The sequence below is a fragment of the Thamnophis elegans genome, chromosome 2 (assembly GCF_009769535.1).
Source record: "Thamnophis elegans isolate rThaEle1 chromosome 2, rThaEle1.pri, whole genome shotgun sequence".
In the NCBI taxonomy this organism is placed as follows: domain Eukaryota; kingdom Metazoa; phylum Chordata; class Lepidosauria; order Squamata; family Colubridae; genus Thamnophis; species Thamnophis elegans.
In genome coordinates this window covers 65,661,627-65,681,729 of record NC_045542.1, presented here as the reverse complement: position 1 = coordinate 65,681,729, position 20,103 = coordinate 65,661,627, and the positions used below count along the sequence as shown (strand labels likewise).

Sequence of the window (20,103 nt, the reverse complement as noted above, 5' to 3'; positions counted from 1 at the left end):
TGGGCACCAGGCCCAAGGGGTCACCACAAAGTTGAGAAAGAAAAAAACCCAATGAAGATTCGTACTGTATGTACAAAGGAGGGGGCACCAAGATTTTTCAGTGCTTAGAGCACCAGTGAGCCTTAATCTGCCACTGGATGTGGGGGGGCTTGGCCCCCATGAACCTCGTTTTCGCCCTCCCCGGCTTCCAGCAGTACTCTGCCAGCCAAAAATGGGATACATGGAGGCCTTAGGAGGCCTCCTCACAGCCTGTTTTGGGCCAGCAGAGTGCTGCAGGAGGCTGGGACTAGTGAAAATGGGGCGCGGCCCCCCGCATATGTCCTATTTTGGCCAGTAGAGACATCACACAGGCTTGTCCTTTGATATTTCCATGCTGGCCCCGTGGGCCAGATTTAAATATTAAGTCATTTTTAGTAACAGGCAGTCCATTTGTAAACACAAGTTCCGCCTTAAATACAAATCCAAGTTAAAGACAGTGAACAGAACTTAATCTTAACCTGGGGGTGCCTATATATATAAATAGGGAGCAAATCTATATTCACTCTCTGATGACGTTAACCTGGTAATGAAATGACTGCAAGCAAATCACCAAGCTCAGACAGTACCAAGGATTTCATAACACATTTTATTAAAAGACTTAAGCTTTCATGGATGCATGGAGTGGCTAAACTGACATAGAATTTAAATTGGGATGAGACGGGTCAGAAGGGAGGGGAAGACAGGGTAGTTACGCAGGTGCAAATTATGTAGGAGACAGATTACAAGCACACATCAATTAACAATTTTAATACATTAAAATCTCATGGAGTTTGTTAGCTAGCCTGAAACTTTTAACTGTATGTTGAGCAATCTCTCACTTGTTTCTTCCTCTCACTCCCCCCAAAATGGCTATTTTAATATCTGTAGTGGAGTGTCCTTCCAGGTTCAAATGCTCCAGGATTACTTTGCCATTCCTTTAAACCCTGATGTCAAACTTGCATCCATTAATTCTTTTTGCAAAGTTTGGCCTACATAGAATCCAGAGATAATAGCATCTATTACATTATATGCCTCTGATGTGTATGAAGTTGTTGGGGCCTGTGATGGTGTGGTTGATATAAATGTGGGGAGTTGGTTGGGATTATTTACTTTCTTAGCATCATAACCCTGTTATTTCTTGTCATCTGCTTCAGATTGGATGCTTTTCTATATGCAAGTATGGACCTGCCACCCAGTGCCTAAAAAAATGCAGTATCCAATATGGGGTTCAACTTATTGTGTGTGAGTGGCTTGAACTGCACATAATCAGTGATGTTGTGTTTTTTGGTGGTATTTTAATACACCCTCCCTGATCTGGCTCTGTTGATCTGGCTACATTTAGGTGGGTTACTTATAGAAGTCCACTTTAATCCATCAGTTGCACATCACTGCAAGTTGGCAAGAACAAATGCAATTGTAGTGTAGATCCTATAGACCAACCCCTGATCCCTGGACTGGCATCAGTCTGCAGCATGCCAGCAACTGGCAGCGCAAACAAACAAAGACTCCTCCGTGGGATGCAGGCAGATGCAAAACTATGCCCCTGCTGATCTTTGGAAAAAGCTTTCTCCATGGAATCAGTCCCTGGTGCCCAAAGTTTTTTTGGGTGGGGCACTGCTGGATATATTCAATAGTATATTCTGGGTTGAAACTGGAGACATGTAGCAGTCATTGGTAGGGTCTGAGTACTGTGTTGTTTTACCATGACATCAAGGTGGATCTTTTTTTAGTTGATGGGGCAATTTGATTATTCATTTCCAGGGGTCCAGGTGTTTAAATGTCATCAATGAATCTCAAATAAAAAGAACAGTTCTACTAAGTCAGACATGAAGATGTTCACAAATTTGGAGCCACGGGCATAATATACCTTCAAATATTGGTCATTGAAGGTATGTTTTGTCAAAAGTCAAGTAATCAGGTAGTACAGGGGTCTGTGGACTGGCACCATCTGTGGCATGCCAGAAACTGGGCCATGCAAACAAGCGAAGTCCCATCTGCAGGATGCAGGCAGCACACAATACCATGCCCCCTCGAGTCCACGGAAAAACCTCTCTCCACAGAACTGGTCCCTGTGCCCAAAAGGTTGGAGGCTATTGATGTAGCAGCATACAGTCAATCTGGTGGCAAGACATTTATTTATTTTTTATAGCAATAGCAGTAGACTTATATACCGCTTCATAGGCCTTTCAGGCCTCTCTAAGCGGTTTACAGAGAGTCAGCATATTGCCCCCAACAATCTGGGTCCTCATTTTACCCACCTCGGAAGGATGGAAGGCTGAGTCAACCCTGAGCCGGTGAGATTTGAACCGCTGACCTGCTGATCTAGCAGTAGCCTGCAGTGCTGCATTTAACCACTGTGCCACCTTGGCTCTTATTTATTTATTTATTACTTATATACCGCTTCATAGGGCTTTCAGCCCTCTCTAAGCGGTTTACAAATTTTTTAGCAAATTGAGTCAGCAACTTGCCCCCACAGTCCGGGTCCTCATTTCACCCACCTCGGAAGGCTGGAAGGCTGAGTCGACCTTGAGCCGGTGAGATTTGAACCGCTGAACTGCAGATCACAGTCAGCTAAAGTGGCCTGCAGTACTGCACCCTAACCACTGCGCCACTATACTAACATCCTCCACAAGTTTGGACATGATAGGTTGATGTCCAAATTTGTGTAGAATGTTAGTATAGTGTCTCAACATCCATGATTAAAATGGTGAAATTTCCAATGGATTTTATTTATCTTAGGAAGTCTATGGCAGGGGTCTCAAGCTTTTGGACCTCAGGAACCACCAAATCCATAATTTTAAATCCCGCAGACCACTGGGGGGGGGGGAGTTCAACCGCCTTTCGGGTCTACCTGTCTGCTTCTGTGAGGCCTCCGGGTGGGAGGCCTGAGAGAAAGCGCCTGGTCCAGGCACACAACCTGGAAACTTTTGTGTTCTCTTTCTCTCAAGAACCTTGGTCAATCTGAGTGAAGGAAAATGAAGACAGGCAGACTGACTGTGGTGGGAAAGTTGGTCATTACCTTGTGCAGCGGGGGGGGGGGGGAGTGGCCTGAAGTGGTGGTGGCAATGGCTGGAAGGTGCGAGCGAAGTACTACATAAATTTGCATGGTATCAGCATCACGCCTTCACTGCGGTAAATTTGCCCCAGCTGTGGGTGCCAAGGCAGCCCTCTGCTGCTTGGGGCTCAGAGCAGTAAACCCCGCCAAGGAAACACTACAGAAGAGAGAAGCAGCTGGAGTCAACCCTACCTTTGCTGTCCATTGCAGACGCTAGATTGGCCCCCTGCAAACTTTCATCTCTCGAGAAGCCCGGATGAAGTTTCCTGTGCTGCTTCAGTAAGCACTCGCGAGACAAGAGTTTGCAGAGGGGCGATCTAGCATCCATAATAGACAGCAAAGGTAGGGTTGACCCTGGGCACTTCTCTCCGCTAACAGGCGGCCAAACTAACTGCCTGAAGTTAAGACTCCGTGTCCCTGGGAGTCAAAGCACTGAAGCGCGAGAAACCTCGGCTGGGCTCCTCAAGAGAAATGCAGATTTCTCTGCAGACCACCAAAATTTTCTTGTGGACCACCAGGTGGTAACCACTGGTTTTTTAATATACCTGGTATTGCTGACGGCATAAGATCTGAATGCAGAGTCCATGAAACTTGACATCCTAATTGATAAGGTGCATGTCATCTGACTCTCATAATCTGCATAAATATGGTCCTTCTCTCCTGTTCCCCTTATCCAAATTTAAATCATATACATCAGTTTAGCCACTTCATGCATCCAATAAGTGGGCTGTAGCTAAAAAAAACCCTGCACCTTTCAACATTGTTTAAAAAGGTGCTATTAAAGTCCTGACTTGGTGCTACCATACAGCTGTCCTCCTACAGCTTTTATTACTTTGAAATTGCAAGTTATACTATTTTTCCGAAGAAGTAAATAATAGGCATCCCAAAGGTACTTTTTCAGGAGGCAATGTGTTTTTTTTCTTTTGAAGATTTTTCACTTCTCATCCAAGGAGCTTCTTCAGTTCTGACAGGATAGTGAGTAATGGAAGGATTTATATTCCTTGGAACAGCTGGTGATTTGCATCCTTTTAGAGGGTCGTTGAAGCACTTGGAGGCCTATCTTCAAGGACCTTCTAAAAAGATGCAAATTACCAAATGTCTGCAAGGAATATAAATCCTTCCATTCCTCACTATCCTGTCAGAACTGAAGAAGTTTCTTGGATGAGAAGCAAAACATCTTCAAAAGAAAGAAAAAAAACGAAGTCCAGTTGCCTCCTGAAAAAGCACCTTTGGGACAACCATGACCTGGATGGCTGAGAATCTCTACAGACTTTTAAGTAATAGGCAGTTCAGTATTTGGGTACTCCATCTAGTTTGGATAATGGAAGGCCTAGGTAAAAGCAAGTAAAGAGAGTAATATAGTGCTCCTGAATGTACCTCTTTCTTAAGACTGGCAGCCACTTGAGGACTTCCATTCCCATCTTGGTTTATTTAGTAAAAAGTAGCCTCAAGCAAACCTGAAACCAACTGAAGACTAGACAAGGTATATCTTAGAGAGAAATCCAACACACACAAGGTAAATTGATTATCCTGAAAGCACTCCAAGTAGGTCATGGGAATGAAGGCTGGAGACCGCAGAAAGTGGAAGAAGCAAGCAAGAAAGTGTATCTGTGTTTTCTGTAACCAGTAGATTCATTATGCATTAAGACAAGCAGAAAAAGTTATTTTAAATTTTTATTTATGAAACATAGCCTCAGGGGCTGACTATTCAGAAAATAGAAACATCTAATTAAAAAAGCCTCCAGGCTTGAGCTGAGGCAAAAATACCATCTGGGCACTTTATAAAGACTTCGTGTTACGAACCAACATCCTTACATATTGCATAGTGTATCTTTTCAAGAAGATATTCCTCTGAGTTCAGCAGAAGACGTGGGATGCACTCAACCTCCTGTTCCACTCTGGGCTCAGAGAAGTGGCTCCGTGAACTCAGGCTACCGGCTTTGTTCTACTGCAAGGGACCAGATGGAAAAAAGCAGTCAGTTACTCAGTCATCCTCTGTAGCCAAATTAGCTGAATGCTGCCTCTATGGTGCTGCCAGCTTTCCTAGAGTCCAGTCTCAACTCTCCAAGGCTAGGAGAGGGCTGTTCTTTTGGAAATTTAAAGCTGCCCTCTTGTACAATTCAGCAGGCATCGTCATCGGTATTTTGCTTCATCATTACCGGTAGTTACGTTTACTTTTGAAGAAGTGTACATGGAAACTTTACCAGTCATATTCTGTCCTTAACAGCCTTCCTTATTGGTAAAACAGCGACCTCTGCCTCCCCTCTCTGCCCAACAGTCCCACTTCATGGTTTCCTTTTGCTCATTCCTATCATACATCTGGCCTCCTAAACAAATTGAAGATTTAACTGAGAAAAATATAAACTAAATAAACTATTTTCTCTCAGGACCTCTTTCCACTTTGAAGAATAATGAAATGGGCAATTATTCTGTATTGGCTACACTTGCAATTTTCTATCTCTGATCTACAAAACAATAACAAAATCCTCTGGTAACAATGGCTCAGTACAATACAGGTAGTTTTCACAATTTCCATTGCTAAGCAAGGCAGCTGCTAAGTGAATTTTGTGAAAGTTTCACAACTTTTTTTTTGCCCCCGTTAAGCAAATCACTGCAGATGTTAAGTCAATCATGCAGCCATAAAGTGAATCTGGTTTCCTCCATTGACTTTCCTTGTCTAAAGCTGACTGGGAAGCATACAAATGGTGATCACATGTCATAACAACTGTCATAAACACATGCTGGCTTCCAAGCATCCAAATTTTGCTCATGTGACCATAGGGATGCTGCAATGGTCACAAGTGTGAAAAACAGTCACAAGTCACTTTTTTCAATGCCATTGTAACTTCAGTTACTAAACAAATGGTTGTAAGTTGAGTATTTAAACACCTGGGCTACTCTGCTTGGTACGGCCTTAGAAGATGATCCAGAAAATACAACTATATATATATAAAGTCTATATTGCACAGGTTATCAAGAGATTTTAGGGTGCAATTCAAATTCTTGCATTCTCTATATGCCTGGGCCCTTAAAGGATCACTTCATCTCTGATCTATCTTTTTAATCCGGTATGCAGATCCTTGCAAAATTGTCTGACAGTTCCTCAGTATTGTGAGGTGATTCCAAATGTTATTTGTGTCATAGTTTCTTTATTGTGGAACAATCTCCTTCTTAAAGTCAGGTTAGTGTTCTCCCTGCTGACTTTCCAGAAAATAGTAAAAAGGAAACTGTCTTGGAAAGTATTTGGGAATTGAGGAGATTCATCACTGCACTTTTTAAACTTATTTTGTGCCATAATGATTTTACATGAGTTTAACGTGGGCTATATATTGGGAATCAACATAAGATTTATGGCAGGATAAAATGCAATGAAGAAATGTTTAAATCAATCAATACATACTATAAGAGGAGATGTCTATCTCTTCCGGGAGCTCAGCTACGTTGACCTCAAAGCGATCCTGTACTTCATTGAGGATTTTGGCATCTCCTTCATCTGACACAAAGGTAATCGCCAAGCCTTTTGTACCAAAACGCCCAGCCCTGGCCACCTGCAGAGAGAAGGTTGTATGGAGGATTAAAAGAAGCTCGTCCCCAAACTGAATCCAGTATTTCAGAGTTATCTGTCAGAGGGATAAATCTGTTAGATGCTCAATTAAAATCAGAAAAACCTCGTTTAAGGATTTTTATCAGCAACATCAAATCCTAAAAGAGGCTAGGAATCCATGAAAAAGAGTGGTCAGAAGCTACCCAGAATTTGCAAGCCACCAACTCCTTATTGCAAGTGGCAAGATATTAGAACAGAAGGCAACTCTGATTTGCACACGCACTCACCCTATGTAAGTAGGTATCGGAATCCTCAGGCATATCATAGTTGAAAACTATGTTGACTCGCTCTATGTCCATCCCACGGCCAAACAGATTAGTGGCCACCAAGATACGACGCTGGAAGTCTTTGAACTGTTGATACCGAGAGAGCCTAGGGAGGGAGGGGGGGGGGAAATTACTTCATTGAACTACATGATTCCTCTCCAGAGCTGAATATGATTCTTAGGCCCAAAAGACCTAGAACTTGTTACCATTTCCTCGAAAATAAAACCGGGCCTTATATTAATTTTTGCTTCAAAAGATGCATCAGGTCTTATTTTCGGGGAAATACTGTACTAAATGAATCCATCTGGCTGATAAGTCTTCACTGGGGCTTATTTTGGGGGTAGGGCTTATATTAGGAGCATCCTGAAAAATGCTAGGGCTTATTTTCTGGTTGGGACTTTGGGGGGGGGGCACACTTGATTTTTTAAAAACATCAAGACGTTGTCCTCCATATTCCATTCTCGAAAGCATATACTCCACTCAATGTTCAGGTTTCACAGTCTGATGCTGCTCACCTCTCTTCCTGAGACATGCCTCTATGTATAGCAATAGCTGGGAAGTTTTGTTCAACCAGAAGTTGGGCTAATGCCATGCAGCGCTGCACAGACTTTACAAATATCACAACCTGCAGGGATGGGGAGAGAAAAAAAGAATATATCTGGAAGCCCTACAGATTTCCATCAGCCTTCAGCTCCCATTGTGACCATATTCCGCTTCCAACCCCAAGAGGTGGGATACTACTTGTCAAACCTTTCATACAGACCTGATTGAACTCCAGTACATCCAGCAGGTCAAAAAGTTTGCGGTTTTTCTCTGTGTCTTTCAGCTTTACATAGTATTGCTGCAGACCATGTAGAGTCAACTTTGTCTCATCATCTACAAATACCTCCATGGGCTGCAAGTAGTGAACAAAACAATTAAAGCAAAATCCTCTCATGTGCATACAGATACACATACGTTCATGATTAAATATTAATGTAAAAATACAAACATTCTGAAATCTACAAAAATAACCTTTGTTCCCACATCTGGCACATATGATGAAGTAAGTCCTAACTCACAAAAGCTTATGCCTTTTAATAAAATGTGTTAGTTGAAGAGGGAGCTATTAGACATCTGATTTTTGTCACCATAGAAAAATGGCCCTCCTCTATTTTATTCCTAGGAATACTATGAACACCATGGTCTATACCAGCGGTCCCCAATATTTGCAGTTTGACAGACCAGCTTGGGGGGGAGGGAAGTGGGGAACTGGGCCGTGCAAGTGACCAGTTGGTGCACATACGCAACTCAACCTACAAAAGTGGGAGGCTGGCACGTGCAAGTGTGCATGCCAGCCCACCACTCATGTGGCCTGGTTTTGAATAGGCCAGGGCCAAAAAATGGGCTGTGGCCCAGGGGTTGGAGACCCCTGGTCTAGAGATAGTTGCAGTATTATTCCTTTCTCAGGATTGTACAATAACTCATCTCAACTTCAAAAAATCCACCTGCCAAACAGCGTATGTAGATTTCTCAGTAATGTTGGGACAGGCTCCTAACTCAGTGGGCATTTACCATGCGGAGTCCAATCAATGAAGTAAAAGAATCTTTTCCAACTAGAATGGCTGGGTAGAATACATTAGCGGGTATTACCTTTTATGACAACCATCATGTAGTGATTGTAGTCAGATCTCTTAAACTGCACCTGAATCTGTGCTAGTGGCAGGATAGTTACAAGAATATGTCTTCACTTTTCCTACGCCTTAAGCAACTGGCCACTTTCTCTTTACCTGGCTGTATCTCTTAGACTGTAACCCTCAGGGCAAAGTCAGCCCTATGATTTCATTGAATTGTAAACTGCTCTGTCTCTTTCACTTAAACAGCACAGTACATTCTTCCAACTGAGGATTTCTTTCTAGTGTATCTGTAATGTTGCTAGGAGAGTATACGTGATGACAAATGTATAACAATATAATTATGCAAATTCGGCAATTTACTTACTTCAATCAGATGCCCTGATTTATAATTGTGGAATTTGCATGATTAAGCCGCTGACATTTGCTGCTTTCAAGTACCTGCAATCTGCTTCAACCCCCCCACCCCCACCCCAAACAGGATGTTGAGAGGGAACACAAAATTGCCTCAGTGGATTCTATTTTGTCTACTTTGTGTATATGTTGCATGCATTGCCCCCACTGGGAAGCAAAAGATGAGACTTAGCGCTTACATCCTGCATGAACTTCCTGCAGACAGGCCGGATCTCCTTACTCAAGGTGGCACTAAACATCATGCACTGCTTTTCAGGGGGAGTCAATCGAAAGATTTCCTGTACATCACGGCGCATGTCTAAAAGAAACATGGTAAGAATAAGAATTCCCAATAAAAGCAGAATTGAAGTTCGAAGATTCATTATCTCCATCACTCCTTTCATCATTTCTCACCCTCAATATTTTATTATAATGTCTGAGGGAACAGACACATTAGAGCTCTAACCATTTCTACAGACAGGTTTCTCAACTCATCTTGCCTCTTCTGATTACAACTTGTAAAAACAAGTAGCTTTTTTCTTTGTACCCTTCCATATAAAATTATCAGCTATATACAAAAATAAGCAAAATGGTACCAAAAATAATTCTGCATCCATCTTTGACATAGCCTGTCATAGTTGTGATTTTTACAAAAGCATTTCAAACAAGCACTTGACATCTTTATTCTTCAAAATGCAACTGGGCCACATGTAATTAGTCATAATAATGTAATTAGAGGCTAATGCTGAGCTTTCATGTGCTCCCAACTATTCTCTCTTCTCAAAGGAAAAAAGGAACAGATGCAAAAAATGAACAAGAAGGAGATGAGCTGGGTTGGAGCTGCAGCAGAAAACCATGGAGGCCTTCAGCTGACCAGTAGGAGGGTTTGAAAGAAAAAAGGTAGGAGTTGAGTCGCAAGTGATCTGCCAAGTAACAAAAGGAAATAGAGACGTCTACAAAAAGTATAGTAGAAAGGACAGGCAGCTCAGTGAAGGAAAGCACAGAACGGATGTGGAAATAAATATCAGGAGGAAGCGAGAAAGAAAGGCATACTTTTGGATAATGGAAGTCTTGGAGAAAAGCATCTGGTGAGAATGAGCCCAAACACAAGGACAATTGAAACAGAGTCTCTTTTCTAAGACTTTGTATTCTACCTCTTGGATAGGCCATCTGTCTTTTAGAAATGTTTTAGCAAATATTTCTGTGAAAGTTTGTGACTAGCTATGTGCACCATAGTAGACATCTTGTGAATGGGCACCCTCTTTTCTTTGATTACTATATAGCCGAAGCTGATAAAGATTTCCCTTCAGGTGTGTTTAAATGCCATATAGATCATCTCAAATTTTCATCTCAGCATATATGAGATTTTTCTGGAATCTTTTGTACATTTTGGATTACAACTCTTCACGAATTGCGTTACAAGAGCTAATGTTAATGCTTGTCATGTTTAGCAATGTAATTCAAACCTTGAAGGACATCTGATTGCACATAGATGATTTATGGCGTGTACCTGCACACAAAAGCTGTCTGTTCCTAGGTTGCACAAAAGAATTAAGCCATTATTTGTCTGCTTGGACAAACTGGTTGATTGCATTTGTAGATAAGGAGATTCTGACAGCACAGCAAAAAGAGAGCTGTAAGCTTGCAATAGTAATTTGAAAAATGTTTCCAGTTTGAAGAGTTTTGAATTCAAAACAACCCCTTTTCTAAGTTTGATGGAACATAACTTTACCCAATGTGTTGGGCGCTGCTCAGACCATTGCAGAAGCATTCCAAGCCCAAGACATTCCAAACATTGTGTTTTGTATGCTTTTATGTCAAAGTGATGTCATGTCAAAGTGAGGACAACTTTGCAGGCATTTCTATTTCACTGCTACCTTGTCATAAGGCCCTCTCTTCAGGGCAGGTGATAGGTTTCTTTTTGAAAGGTTTCTAAGATACATTCGAAAAAGCTGAGCAATTCAGAAATATTGCCAACCTCTCCTTTCTTCCTCAGTGTTTGCACTTTAATTCCATCCCAATTCATTTAAAGTCGTAGTTTTTAGGTTTTGTTTCATGATTTGCACCCTCACTAATAGCCACTCATCCGTCTGAAAAACGATAACAAGTTACTGACACACTCCTTTGAAAGAGCTTTACTTTACTACTAGCAGGCAATGCATTCTTCTAATATAATTTGGAAGACATGCTTCAGACTTCATGCAAGCATAGCAATTTGCATTTTTTTGAAGCAGTTCACTTCTATGAACACCTGAAAATAGCTGCTTAAATGTTGCATTAAATGGACTCATTAAAGCAGCACTTTTTCAGGTTTTCCTAATGTCTGACTGTTTACTGAACAATAAATAGGTGCTCTGCTCAAATAAAGTTTGAATCATGCACACCAAATCTCTATCTCAGTGTTTTGTCCTGTAATTTGGGCATCAGGCCATTTTCTTATAATGGATCAAGAATTCTACACTCTATAAACAATTCCAGGTTTATTTGGACTACTCCAGCCTACACGCCGCTCCCTTTCCCCAGGTTCTCTTACCTAGCTGTTCAAGCATCTTGTCACACTCATCCAACACAAAATGCTTCACATTGCGCAGATTGAGTGTCTTGTTGCGTACCAATGCTAGAGTACGGCCTGGGGTTCCCACAACAATATGCGGACAGTTTTTCCTAAGTACCTCTTCATCTTTCTTGATAGAAAGCCCCCCAAAGAAAACTGATACCTGCAGGAGAATCCGAAATTACTCAAATGACTCCAAAACACATTATTTATACAATGCAGTAAGTAACATTCAAACACAGCCACCTTGGTGTAGCAATAAGGTACCAGGCTAGAAACCAGGTGACTATGAATTCTAGTCCCATCCTAGGCACAAAGCCAGCTGGGTCACTCTCTCAGTTTTTGAAAGGAAGCAACAGCAAACCACTTCTGAAGAATTGTTAATAAAAGTGCAGGGACTAATTTAGGGAGTCACCAAGGATCAAAAATAAGTGAAAGATACATATGCGCAAACACACAAACAAATACACAAAAGCTATTGAAAGCTATGATTCATGCTAGTTATCGTCTTTCAAGATTTTAGGTCACTTTGAAACAATAAATGGGCACAAGGAAGCCAAGAAAAGCTTTTATACAATACTAGACAACCCTGTGACCTGTTGGATCACTCTTTTGACAGAATGGTAGTACAACTACCTCGTTTCCCCAAAAATAAGACAAGGTATTATTTTCTTTTGACCCTCGAAATAAGCGTTTGGCCTTATTTTCGGGGAGGTTATTATTTATCAGGTACAGGAGGCAGCGAGCCCACTGGCCCCACCCTCTCCGTCCCACCACCTGCTTGCCTGCAGCAGAAATGACCAAAGTTCTTGCACCCTGGCGTTTCGCCTGCCCTGTTTGCTGGCCGCCAAACAGTCAGAGCAGGCAATTCCGTCCAGGGAACAGGAAAGGAAGGCATGGAAATCAATATACCTGGGACATCGGAAGAAGCCCTGTGAGGTGATGCTGCTGCTAAAGTGCAGGAAATCTCCCCTCCCCGCCGCAGATCGTCCTTTCAAAGAGGAGTTCACCAGGACGAAGAAGTGGCTGAAGGCAGCATTTGTGTCTCTTTCATCCTGGTAAAACTCCTCTTTGAAAGGACGATCTGCAAGTGGGGGGGGGGGGAGATTTCCTGCACATCAGCAGCGGTATTTCATCACAGGGCTTCTTCCGATGTCCCAGGTGTATTGATTTCCATGCTTTCCTGTTCCGTGGATGGAATTGGCTGCTGTGACTGTCACCGTTAGGTAAGGAGGGGCATAAGGCATGTGGGTTGTGTTGCTTGGCCTCCAGCTTCTTTTGCAGCTGCAATTCGCTGCAAAAGCGACTGATGCTTGTTGGAGGCAGAGGCCTGAGCGGCACCCGCAAATCAGCTGTTTTGTGAATGGAGCGACTCAGCTGATCCAATTAAGGGGCTAAGAATCCCTGAGGTGACCATGGAAGGGCTGCCTCTGTTCTGGCTAAACCAACCCCTTCACTGGGGCTTATTTTCGGGGGAGGGCTTATATTTTTGCCCATCCCGAAAATCTGGCATTATTTTCAGGACATGTCTTATTTTCAGGGAAACACGGTAGACGTGAATTTCCAGACATTAAAAAAATACAAAAGATTCTAAATATTTTGAAACTCAAAGTAATACTTGCCCCTCACCTTGACACTGGTCATATACTTTGAGAAGCGTTCATATTCTTTACTGATCTGGAATGCCAATTCCCGGGTATGACACATCACTAGTACCGAGACCTAGCAGAATTAAAAGAAATATTGATACAAATGCATCAAAAGGAGGGTTCTTTAATTGTTTGGAGGGGGAGGAGCTATCCCCAACACAATCCTACCCAGAGAGTGTGGTTATGGGTGTCTAAATTACCCAAACCAGAAGATATTCCATCTTTGACCTTGGATGGAATGGCACTTCTCCCTTCAAGGATGGCACAGATGTGAGGTTTTCTTGGATTCAAAGTCCCTGCTGCGGCAGCTATAGCCAGGAAAGCCTTCATAAAATTCATCTAGTGAGACAGTTGCGTGTTTTCCTAGATCAAAGGGCCTTTCAGACAGCTGCTCATGCCCATGTCACCTCATGCCTTGAGTACTGCAGTGCTCTCTACATAGGGCTACCCTTGAAGACCAACCAGAAGCTTCAGATTGTTGTGACAAAAGCAATACTGCATGCTCAAGGCATGCCAATGTAACAACTCTGCCTCTCAAGCTGCACTGGTTGATAATTTAATTTCCAGGTGTGTTTCAAGACACTGGTTATTACCTACAAGGTCCTATATGGCATAGTGCCTGGTTATTTGAAGGACCGCCTATCTCACATAACATCTACCTGGTCAATTACATCCTCCAGGTTGGCATGCTCCAGTTCCTTTTATGTTTTATTGTACTTTCTTTGACTATAGTGATCCCTTCAAAAGCCATTAAGAGTCGGGAGAAATACAAGCTTAATAAATTATTATTACATGAATCAAAAAGTCTCTGCTTGACTATAAAATAACATTTTGCAACAGCAGACATATGATTGAAAGCATCTGGAAGTCTAACAGTGTAATTAAAGTCTTATTGCCTTTAAATGTACAAGAAATTCGTGTTAAGAGGTGGAGGTTCAATAGAATCCTCTCACACACACACCTCAGAGATAAAACTACTAAATCACCTCAAATGGAATCTGATTCTTTATCAATTGGACTTGCTAAGAAAGGGGACGCTGAAGCTAATTCAACTGCTTGTCAGGAAACCAAAAGCAGCATCTCCATTAATTTTTGTTCCTTTTGGTGCCCATGCCCAGAATCATTGCTAAAGAAATCACTCATGGAAGCAGCCAAATCACATTTACAAGACTCCTACCACCGTCTTATGGTATTTAGCTTTTTGTTAACAAATTCTTTCCCAACATTCTCTACATACCTGCCCATCCAGTGGCTCAATCTGCTGCAGAGTAGCCAATACAAAAACAGCAGTTTTGCCCATGCCCGATTTGGCTTGACATAGTACATCCATGCCTAGAATTGCCTGAGGAATGCACTCATGTTGTACTGATAGAAGAAGAAGAAAAAATAATTACACAAGAGTCACTGGGGATATGAAAATATTTCATTTCTATGTAGAACTCCAGAAAGCCTTGATCCCAACTTCTCTTCTTTAATATTATATCCTTGGAGATGTAAGTATCCTACATACATATCCCATTAGAAAATACTGTTTTCAGACCACTGGCATTTAATCCATGCATCATTTTGAATTACAAGACAAATTTAACAGATTGTAAGGAACCTTGATGTGGATTAGCCATTCTATAATAGACCTTTACTGAAAATCCCTAACCTTTTCCCTTAAATATAAGATTCTACTCCATATCTTAAAAGGAACTCAGGTGCTAACAGAATTTCAGGTAGTTGGCTGAAAAATTATGCCTCTTGTGCCAAATTGAACTTAGATCTTGAATCAAAGATGATATAGTTTAGTGAAATTTATTTGATCTCTTTCAGAATTGTTAAAATGTGTGATTGCTTTTTTTAACATATGCTGAATAAAGTGTACAATATGTTAATAAGAAGTAAAAGAAACAAGCACCAGACTTGCTATTTGTTCACTTATACTCTCTTTATATATTGGTGGATCCCACAATGAAGTTGCAGTAACATTCTAAAATATATAAATTTTTAAAAAATAAAAAATGCTTTCTCACAGAATTGTAATAAACTCCAATATGAAATTTTATTTGCAGAGCTCCCCACCAGATTATCATCATAGTGGCTGTGCTAGACTCAACATTGATAACAATTAAAGCCAAGCCATCCCACCCATGCTCCCTGTAGCCCCCAGCTCTCACCCTGCACCGCGTAGCACCACTGGCAGTTGCTTCCCGGTGGGTGAACTGGGCTGATTGATGAGGGGGGCCAAGGGCCTTGGCTCAGCTCCTACCTTCTGATGGATGTTCAAAGCCACAATCCACAATGGCACGAAGTAATTCTGGCTTCAGCAGGAAATCTCGGAAGCCAGAACTGTGAATGGAGACATAAGAGCCCTTCACATCCTTTTTAACAAGAGGAGGAGTTGCATCTGTCACTCCTTGAGGCTCTTCATCGTCTTCATAATCCAGCAACTCATTCTCCACATCCTGCTCAGCCATATCCTTCAGGGAAAGGAAAGAGCACAGAACTTCTGTAATACATAGATGGATGACAGCTAAATCCAGGATGAGGAAGACCAAAACTAAAATGGAACTACAGATATACTTGGAGGTAACGATTAATAGACTACAGATTGAAGTTGTTTATACCCATCAATTCTGAGCAAATCCTACTGATAGAGCTTAACTAACTTCCCAATATCTTGAAGTTGTAATTTTTTAAACAACTTGTGAGCCTAAGATCAACATCACTCAATTTTTCATCCTCAGCTATTATTTTTCAAATCAGATGCCATTTTTTAAAAAGCTACTTACGATATTGTAGGTCTTTTTCACATACATGTTATTAAAACCATGTTACCATGTATTTATTATAGTAGATATGTTCTTTTCATGCCATATAAGTTGTTGTAAAAATAATCTAAAATAGAGGGCAAGGAATTGACAACATTCTGACTAAGTGATCTGGCCTTCTCATCAGGCCACAGAACATATTAACCTATCTTATCTTTCAAACAAGTCTTCAACGATCAATAATAAAATTACAGTGCTGAAGTTGTAATCTTATCCCTGATATACTAACTGTATTTATAAAGGTATACATCAATCTGTTTTCTATATATTTTTATCCATCATTCTTCATGGATTTTCAAAGAATGTTAAGCAGACACTGCCTATTTTAGAACGTCTGTACTTGTTTCTCATAATTCTTCTAATTAATATTTCATCTGTCAAGGAACAGAAAACAGTTAAGTCATAGATTAATCATAATGAGTCTTCCATTAATCTTACAGAGAAAGGGCTAAGTAATTTGCTCATCATTCAAAAGGACTTTTGCTTAAAGTCTCCATTAAGAAATGCTGACTGACAGCCAGTCTTAATGGCTGGTCCCCAATTTTAACCCTCTCTTTCACATGGAACCAAGACAGTGTATTGGCTAATTTCCATAGGCTTTATTTACAGTTACATATGCATTAATAGAGAGCCATTTTGGTGTAGTGATTAAAGCCATCAGACTTTAAACTAGGAGATTGCTTATTCTAGTAGAGTTTGGGCAGGAAGCCAGCTGGGTGACATTGGCCTAGATTCTCCCTCAGCCCTAGGAGAAAGACAATGGAAAATCACTTCCAAAAATGTTGCCAAAAGAACTTCATGGACTTGTTCTTCTAGTAAGAGTTGACACTGACTCAGGCGTGCACGCACACAAACTAAAGTAGACAGGATTAAACAAAATCGCCTTTTAAAAAATGGTTTACAATATGGTAATATATCCTACATTACAATTCCTGCCCTCAAGAATGAGCATCTCCTTCCTAGAAATTCATGGGGCTCCCTCCCTTAAGTTAACTCCTTTTTCCCATTTTGTTAATTTGAATTGTTTGGGTATCTTGCTCTTCCAGTCAATTATATTTTCTGTATGTTGGGTTTTTTTAGTTGTAAACCACCCAGAATAATTTGGGAGTTAGGTAGCCTATAAAGATACTTAGATAGATAGATAGATATTTTATTTGTATGCCGCCCTTTTCCCTGGGGGGACTCAGGGCGGCTCACAGTTCAGGGGGAGGGAGGACAAACCATGTTAAACATATAAAACAATACATCGTTAAAAGCACAACATTCATACAATTCGGGTGGGGTCAATATCTTTAACCCCAGGCCTGTCGGGACAGCCAGGTTTTAAGGGCTGTGCGGAAGGTCTGGAGGGTGGTGAGGGTACGAATCTCCACGGGGAGTTCGTTCCATAGGGTCGGAGCTGCCACCGAGAAGGCTCTCCTCCGCGTAGTTGCCAGTCGACATTGACCAGCTGATGGAAGTCGGAGGAGGCCTAATCTATGTGATCTAATTGGTCGAGTGGAGGTAATTGGCAGTAGGCGGTCTCTCAAGTACCCAGATCCAATACCATGCAGGGCTTTGTAGGTGATAAGTAGCACCTTGAAGCGTACCCGGAGATCGACAGGTAGCCAGTGCAGCTCGCGGAGGATAGGTGTTGTGTGGGTGAAACGAGGTGCACCCACGATCGCTCGCACGGCCGCATTCTGGACTAGCTGAAGTCGCCGAATACAAGGGCAGCCCCATGTAGAGCACATTGCAGTACTTCTGACTTCCCTAACCCAAAAGACCTCCTGATATACTGGAAATCCAGCCTCACATCTCCCTGTTGGCAGAGCGGGACTTGGCACTGAGAAGACAAAAACCCAGAAGTTCAAAGCATAAGATAACTGCATTATATGACCCGGCCCTTTGTTTGTTTGAGGCAAAAGAGCATAGAGGTTGAGATGCAGAGTTAGGAAAACCTAGGTCCAAATTCACCACCCTCGTTTATGAGTCTCAGGCCACTCATTTGATCTCACAGGGCAATTCTTGTGAGAAATAACTGAACGCTGTAATCTCCCCTTGAGAAGAAAAGGTGAGGTGAACATCTAATAAATAAGATTGGGCACTCCATAAAGTAAACAGAAAAATGGAGAAAATCAGCCAAGATGAAATATTATTTCTAGAACTACTGAAAAGGAAAGACTGCTTCACAAGTGTTTGTGTGTGCGTGCACAATTAAATAGCACGGCGTTACCTTTCGCTTATGGAAAAACTTCCAGCAGAAACTTAATAAGACCCTGACTATTTTTAATTCACCTGGATTAGGATACTTCCTTGGGGGGCCCTATGGAAGCGGCTGATGAAAGGGGGGGAAAGCGCAGGCTTCAGGGACTTGGACGGCGGCGGAAGCTTGGAGCCGAGCGCTGAAAGCGGAACGTCGCCACGAGTCCGCCCAGCAGCGGGGCTCCTACCCGGCCGACGACCGCCGAAACCGGCGGCTTCAAGCTTGCGGCGCCCAGCGTGCACCTCTCCTTCGGCGCCGCTTTCCTTGGGGAGGCAGACAGGTAGGCGGCGCCTTTTACTTTCCATGATTTAAAAAAAAGGGGGAGGGGAGGGTTGTGGCCGGACACCAGCAGGGAAAAGCAAATCGTTTGAACGGCCCAGTTACGGATTGTGCACCAAGCCGGCGCCTCTCCGCCACGGGCCGCTGGAAGGCCGGCCGAAAGCCGAGGATCCAACACGCCTGGCTCTTTCTCATGCCCGCAGGGGTGTCCACGCCGCTTCCCTCCCACCTCACGGCGCGGCTCACCTGCCCACGTCCAGCTCGAGAGCTCCTGCTTTGACCGCCGAACGCTCGCCCCACGCCGATTGGAACAGGGCGGAATGGGGAAGGAACTTCTTTCCCTTCTCATTGGTCATCCGCAAATAAAGTCCCGCCTCCCCACGAAAGAGGGAATGAAACCGTCAGCTCCTAGGCCTGCCAATCCAATGCTCTTGCTTAATGATTGGATTGGAAGGATGCGTGCCGGCTCCTTCCGGTCTTTCAACTCCCGCGGCTTACAGAGAAAAAAAATGGCTGCCGACAGTGGGAAAGGGAAGTCGGGGCAGCTGAAGTTTCTCTAGCGAGTGTATGGTGGGGAAAAGGAAGGAGGGACTGCTCGCCATTTTGGGTGCGGGCAGATGTATTCCTCGATTGCTTTTATGTTCAGGAATGAGAATTTGTTTTCCTTAGTATTATGCGTAAATAATAATTACTAAGGTAACGATGTTAACCCGAACTGTCTCGAGGAAGAAAGGATTTTAAAAGATAGGCAATCATAAGGAACGGAATGCGTCAGAATGCATTTCTGTTAACTGCTATTGATGCAAGAGAGTGGGCTGGGATTGAGATAAATTAAAACCTGGAGTTGTAATGCTTACCTTTTAAATAAAGTGGAAGAGTTTCAGGATTATAACCCTAAACTCCTCAAGCCCTCCAGAATAATGCAGAACTTCCTGGAGCATCTATTTCACCGCCAGCCAAACTCCCAAATACCTGCGCAGGATCGGAATATTTGGATTGCCCTCAGATTATGGACGGGAACTGATTCTATTCTCTGTAGTTGATCAAGGCTAATATTCTTAAAAAAACCCCATTCAGTCAAATAAATTAAATACATCTCAGTTATATAAACTAAAAGACTTTGAGGCAGGAAGACTCACAACTTTGATGGACAGGCAAAAGCAGCTATATTTAGAATATAGTCCAGATAGCCACATCTTGACCAGAGCCAAATTTGCCACATTTACCAGCCATACATACAGCTAGATGTAGGAATACAATATAGATTTCTGTATTGTTTTGGATAAAAACATGTGTTTTTGAAAATGGCAAACACCTACTTCTCAAACAGCCAATTTGTACAAACAGACTGATGTTATCAGATTCAATCTTTTAGCTGTTCCCAGTGAAATGTGGCAATGGGTAGCATTTTTTAAATCAGAGTGATGAATTCCCCAAGAGCCAGATCATCCAGCTCACTAGTCATGCAGCAGAAGTGTACCTTGCTTCAATAAGACTCAAAATGACCTTGAGTACCTTGTCCTGCTGCTCCTTAAGCAAGGAAAACTGCTGTGTGGCGTTTCAAATGGATCAAAATGTGTTGCTGTTGGATGGTTTGGATCTTATTGAAAA

The 20,103-nt window shown here is 42.3% G+C and overlaps 1 protein-coding gene across 2 annotated transcripts; it reads right to left on the bottom strand.

The window, feature by feature from the left end:
* Window positions 1-4,734: 4,734 nt before the first annotated feature.
* DDX39A (DExD-box helicase 39A) lies at window positions 4,735-18,808 on the bottom strand. Of its 2 annotated transcripts, none has more exons than XM_032211541.1 (11): window positions 18,739-18,808; window positions 15,407-15,617; window positions 14,390-14,517; window positions 13,133-13,225; window positions 11,483-11,666; window positions 9,150-9,268; window positions 7,707-7,838; window positions 7,459-7,568; window positions 6,905-7,049; window positions 6,474-6,621; window positions 4,735-5,021 (listed from the first exon to the last, which is right to left on the bottom strand). In XM_032211541.1, exons 2-11 carry the CDS (start codon window positions 15,612-15,614, stop codon window positions 5,005-5,007), a joined length of 1,284 nt encoding a protein of 427 aa, XP_032067432.1. In that variant the 5' UTR covers window positions 15,615-15,617; window positions 18,739-18,808; the 3' UTR covers window positions 4,735-5,004. The 2 variants fall into 2 exon arrangements, with proteins under 2 accessions (XP_032067432.1, XP_032067431.1); XM_032211540.1 differs by lacking the exon at window positions 18,739-18,808 and adding an exon at window positions 18,246-18,669.
* Window positions 18,809-20,103: the final 1,295 nt, after the last annotated feature.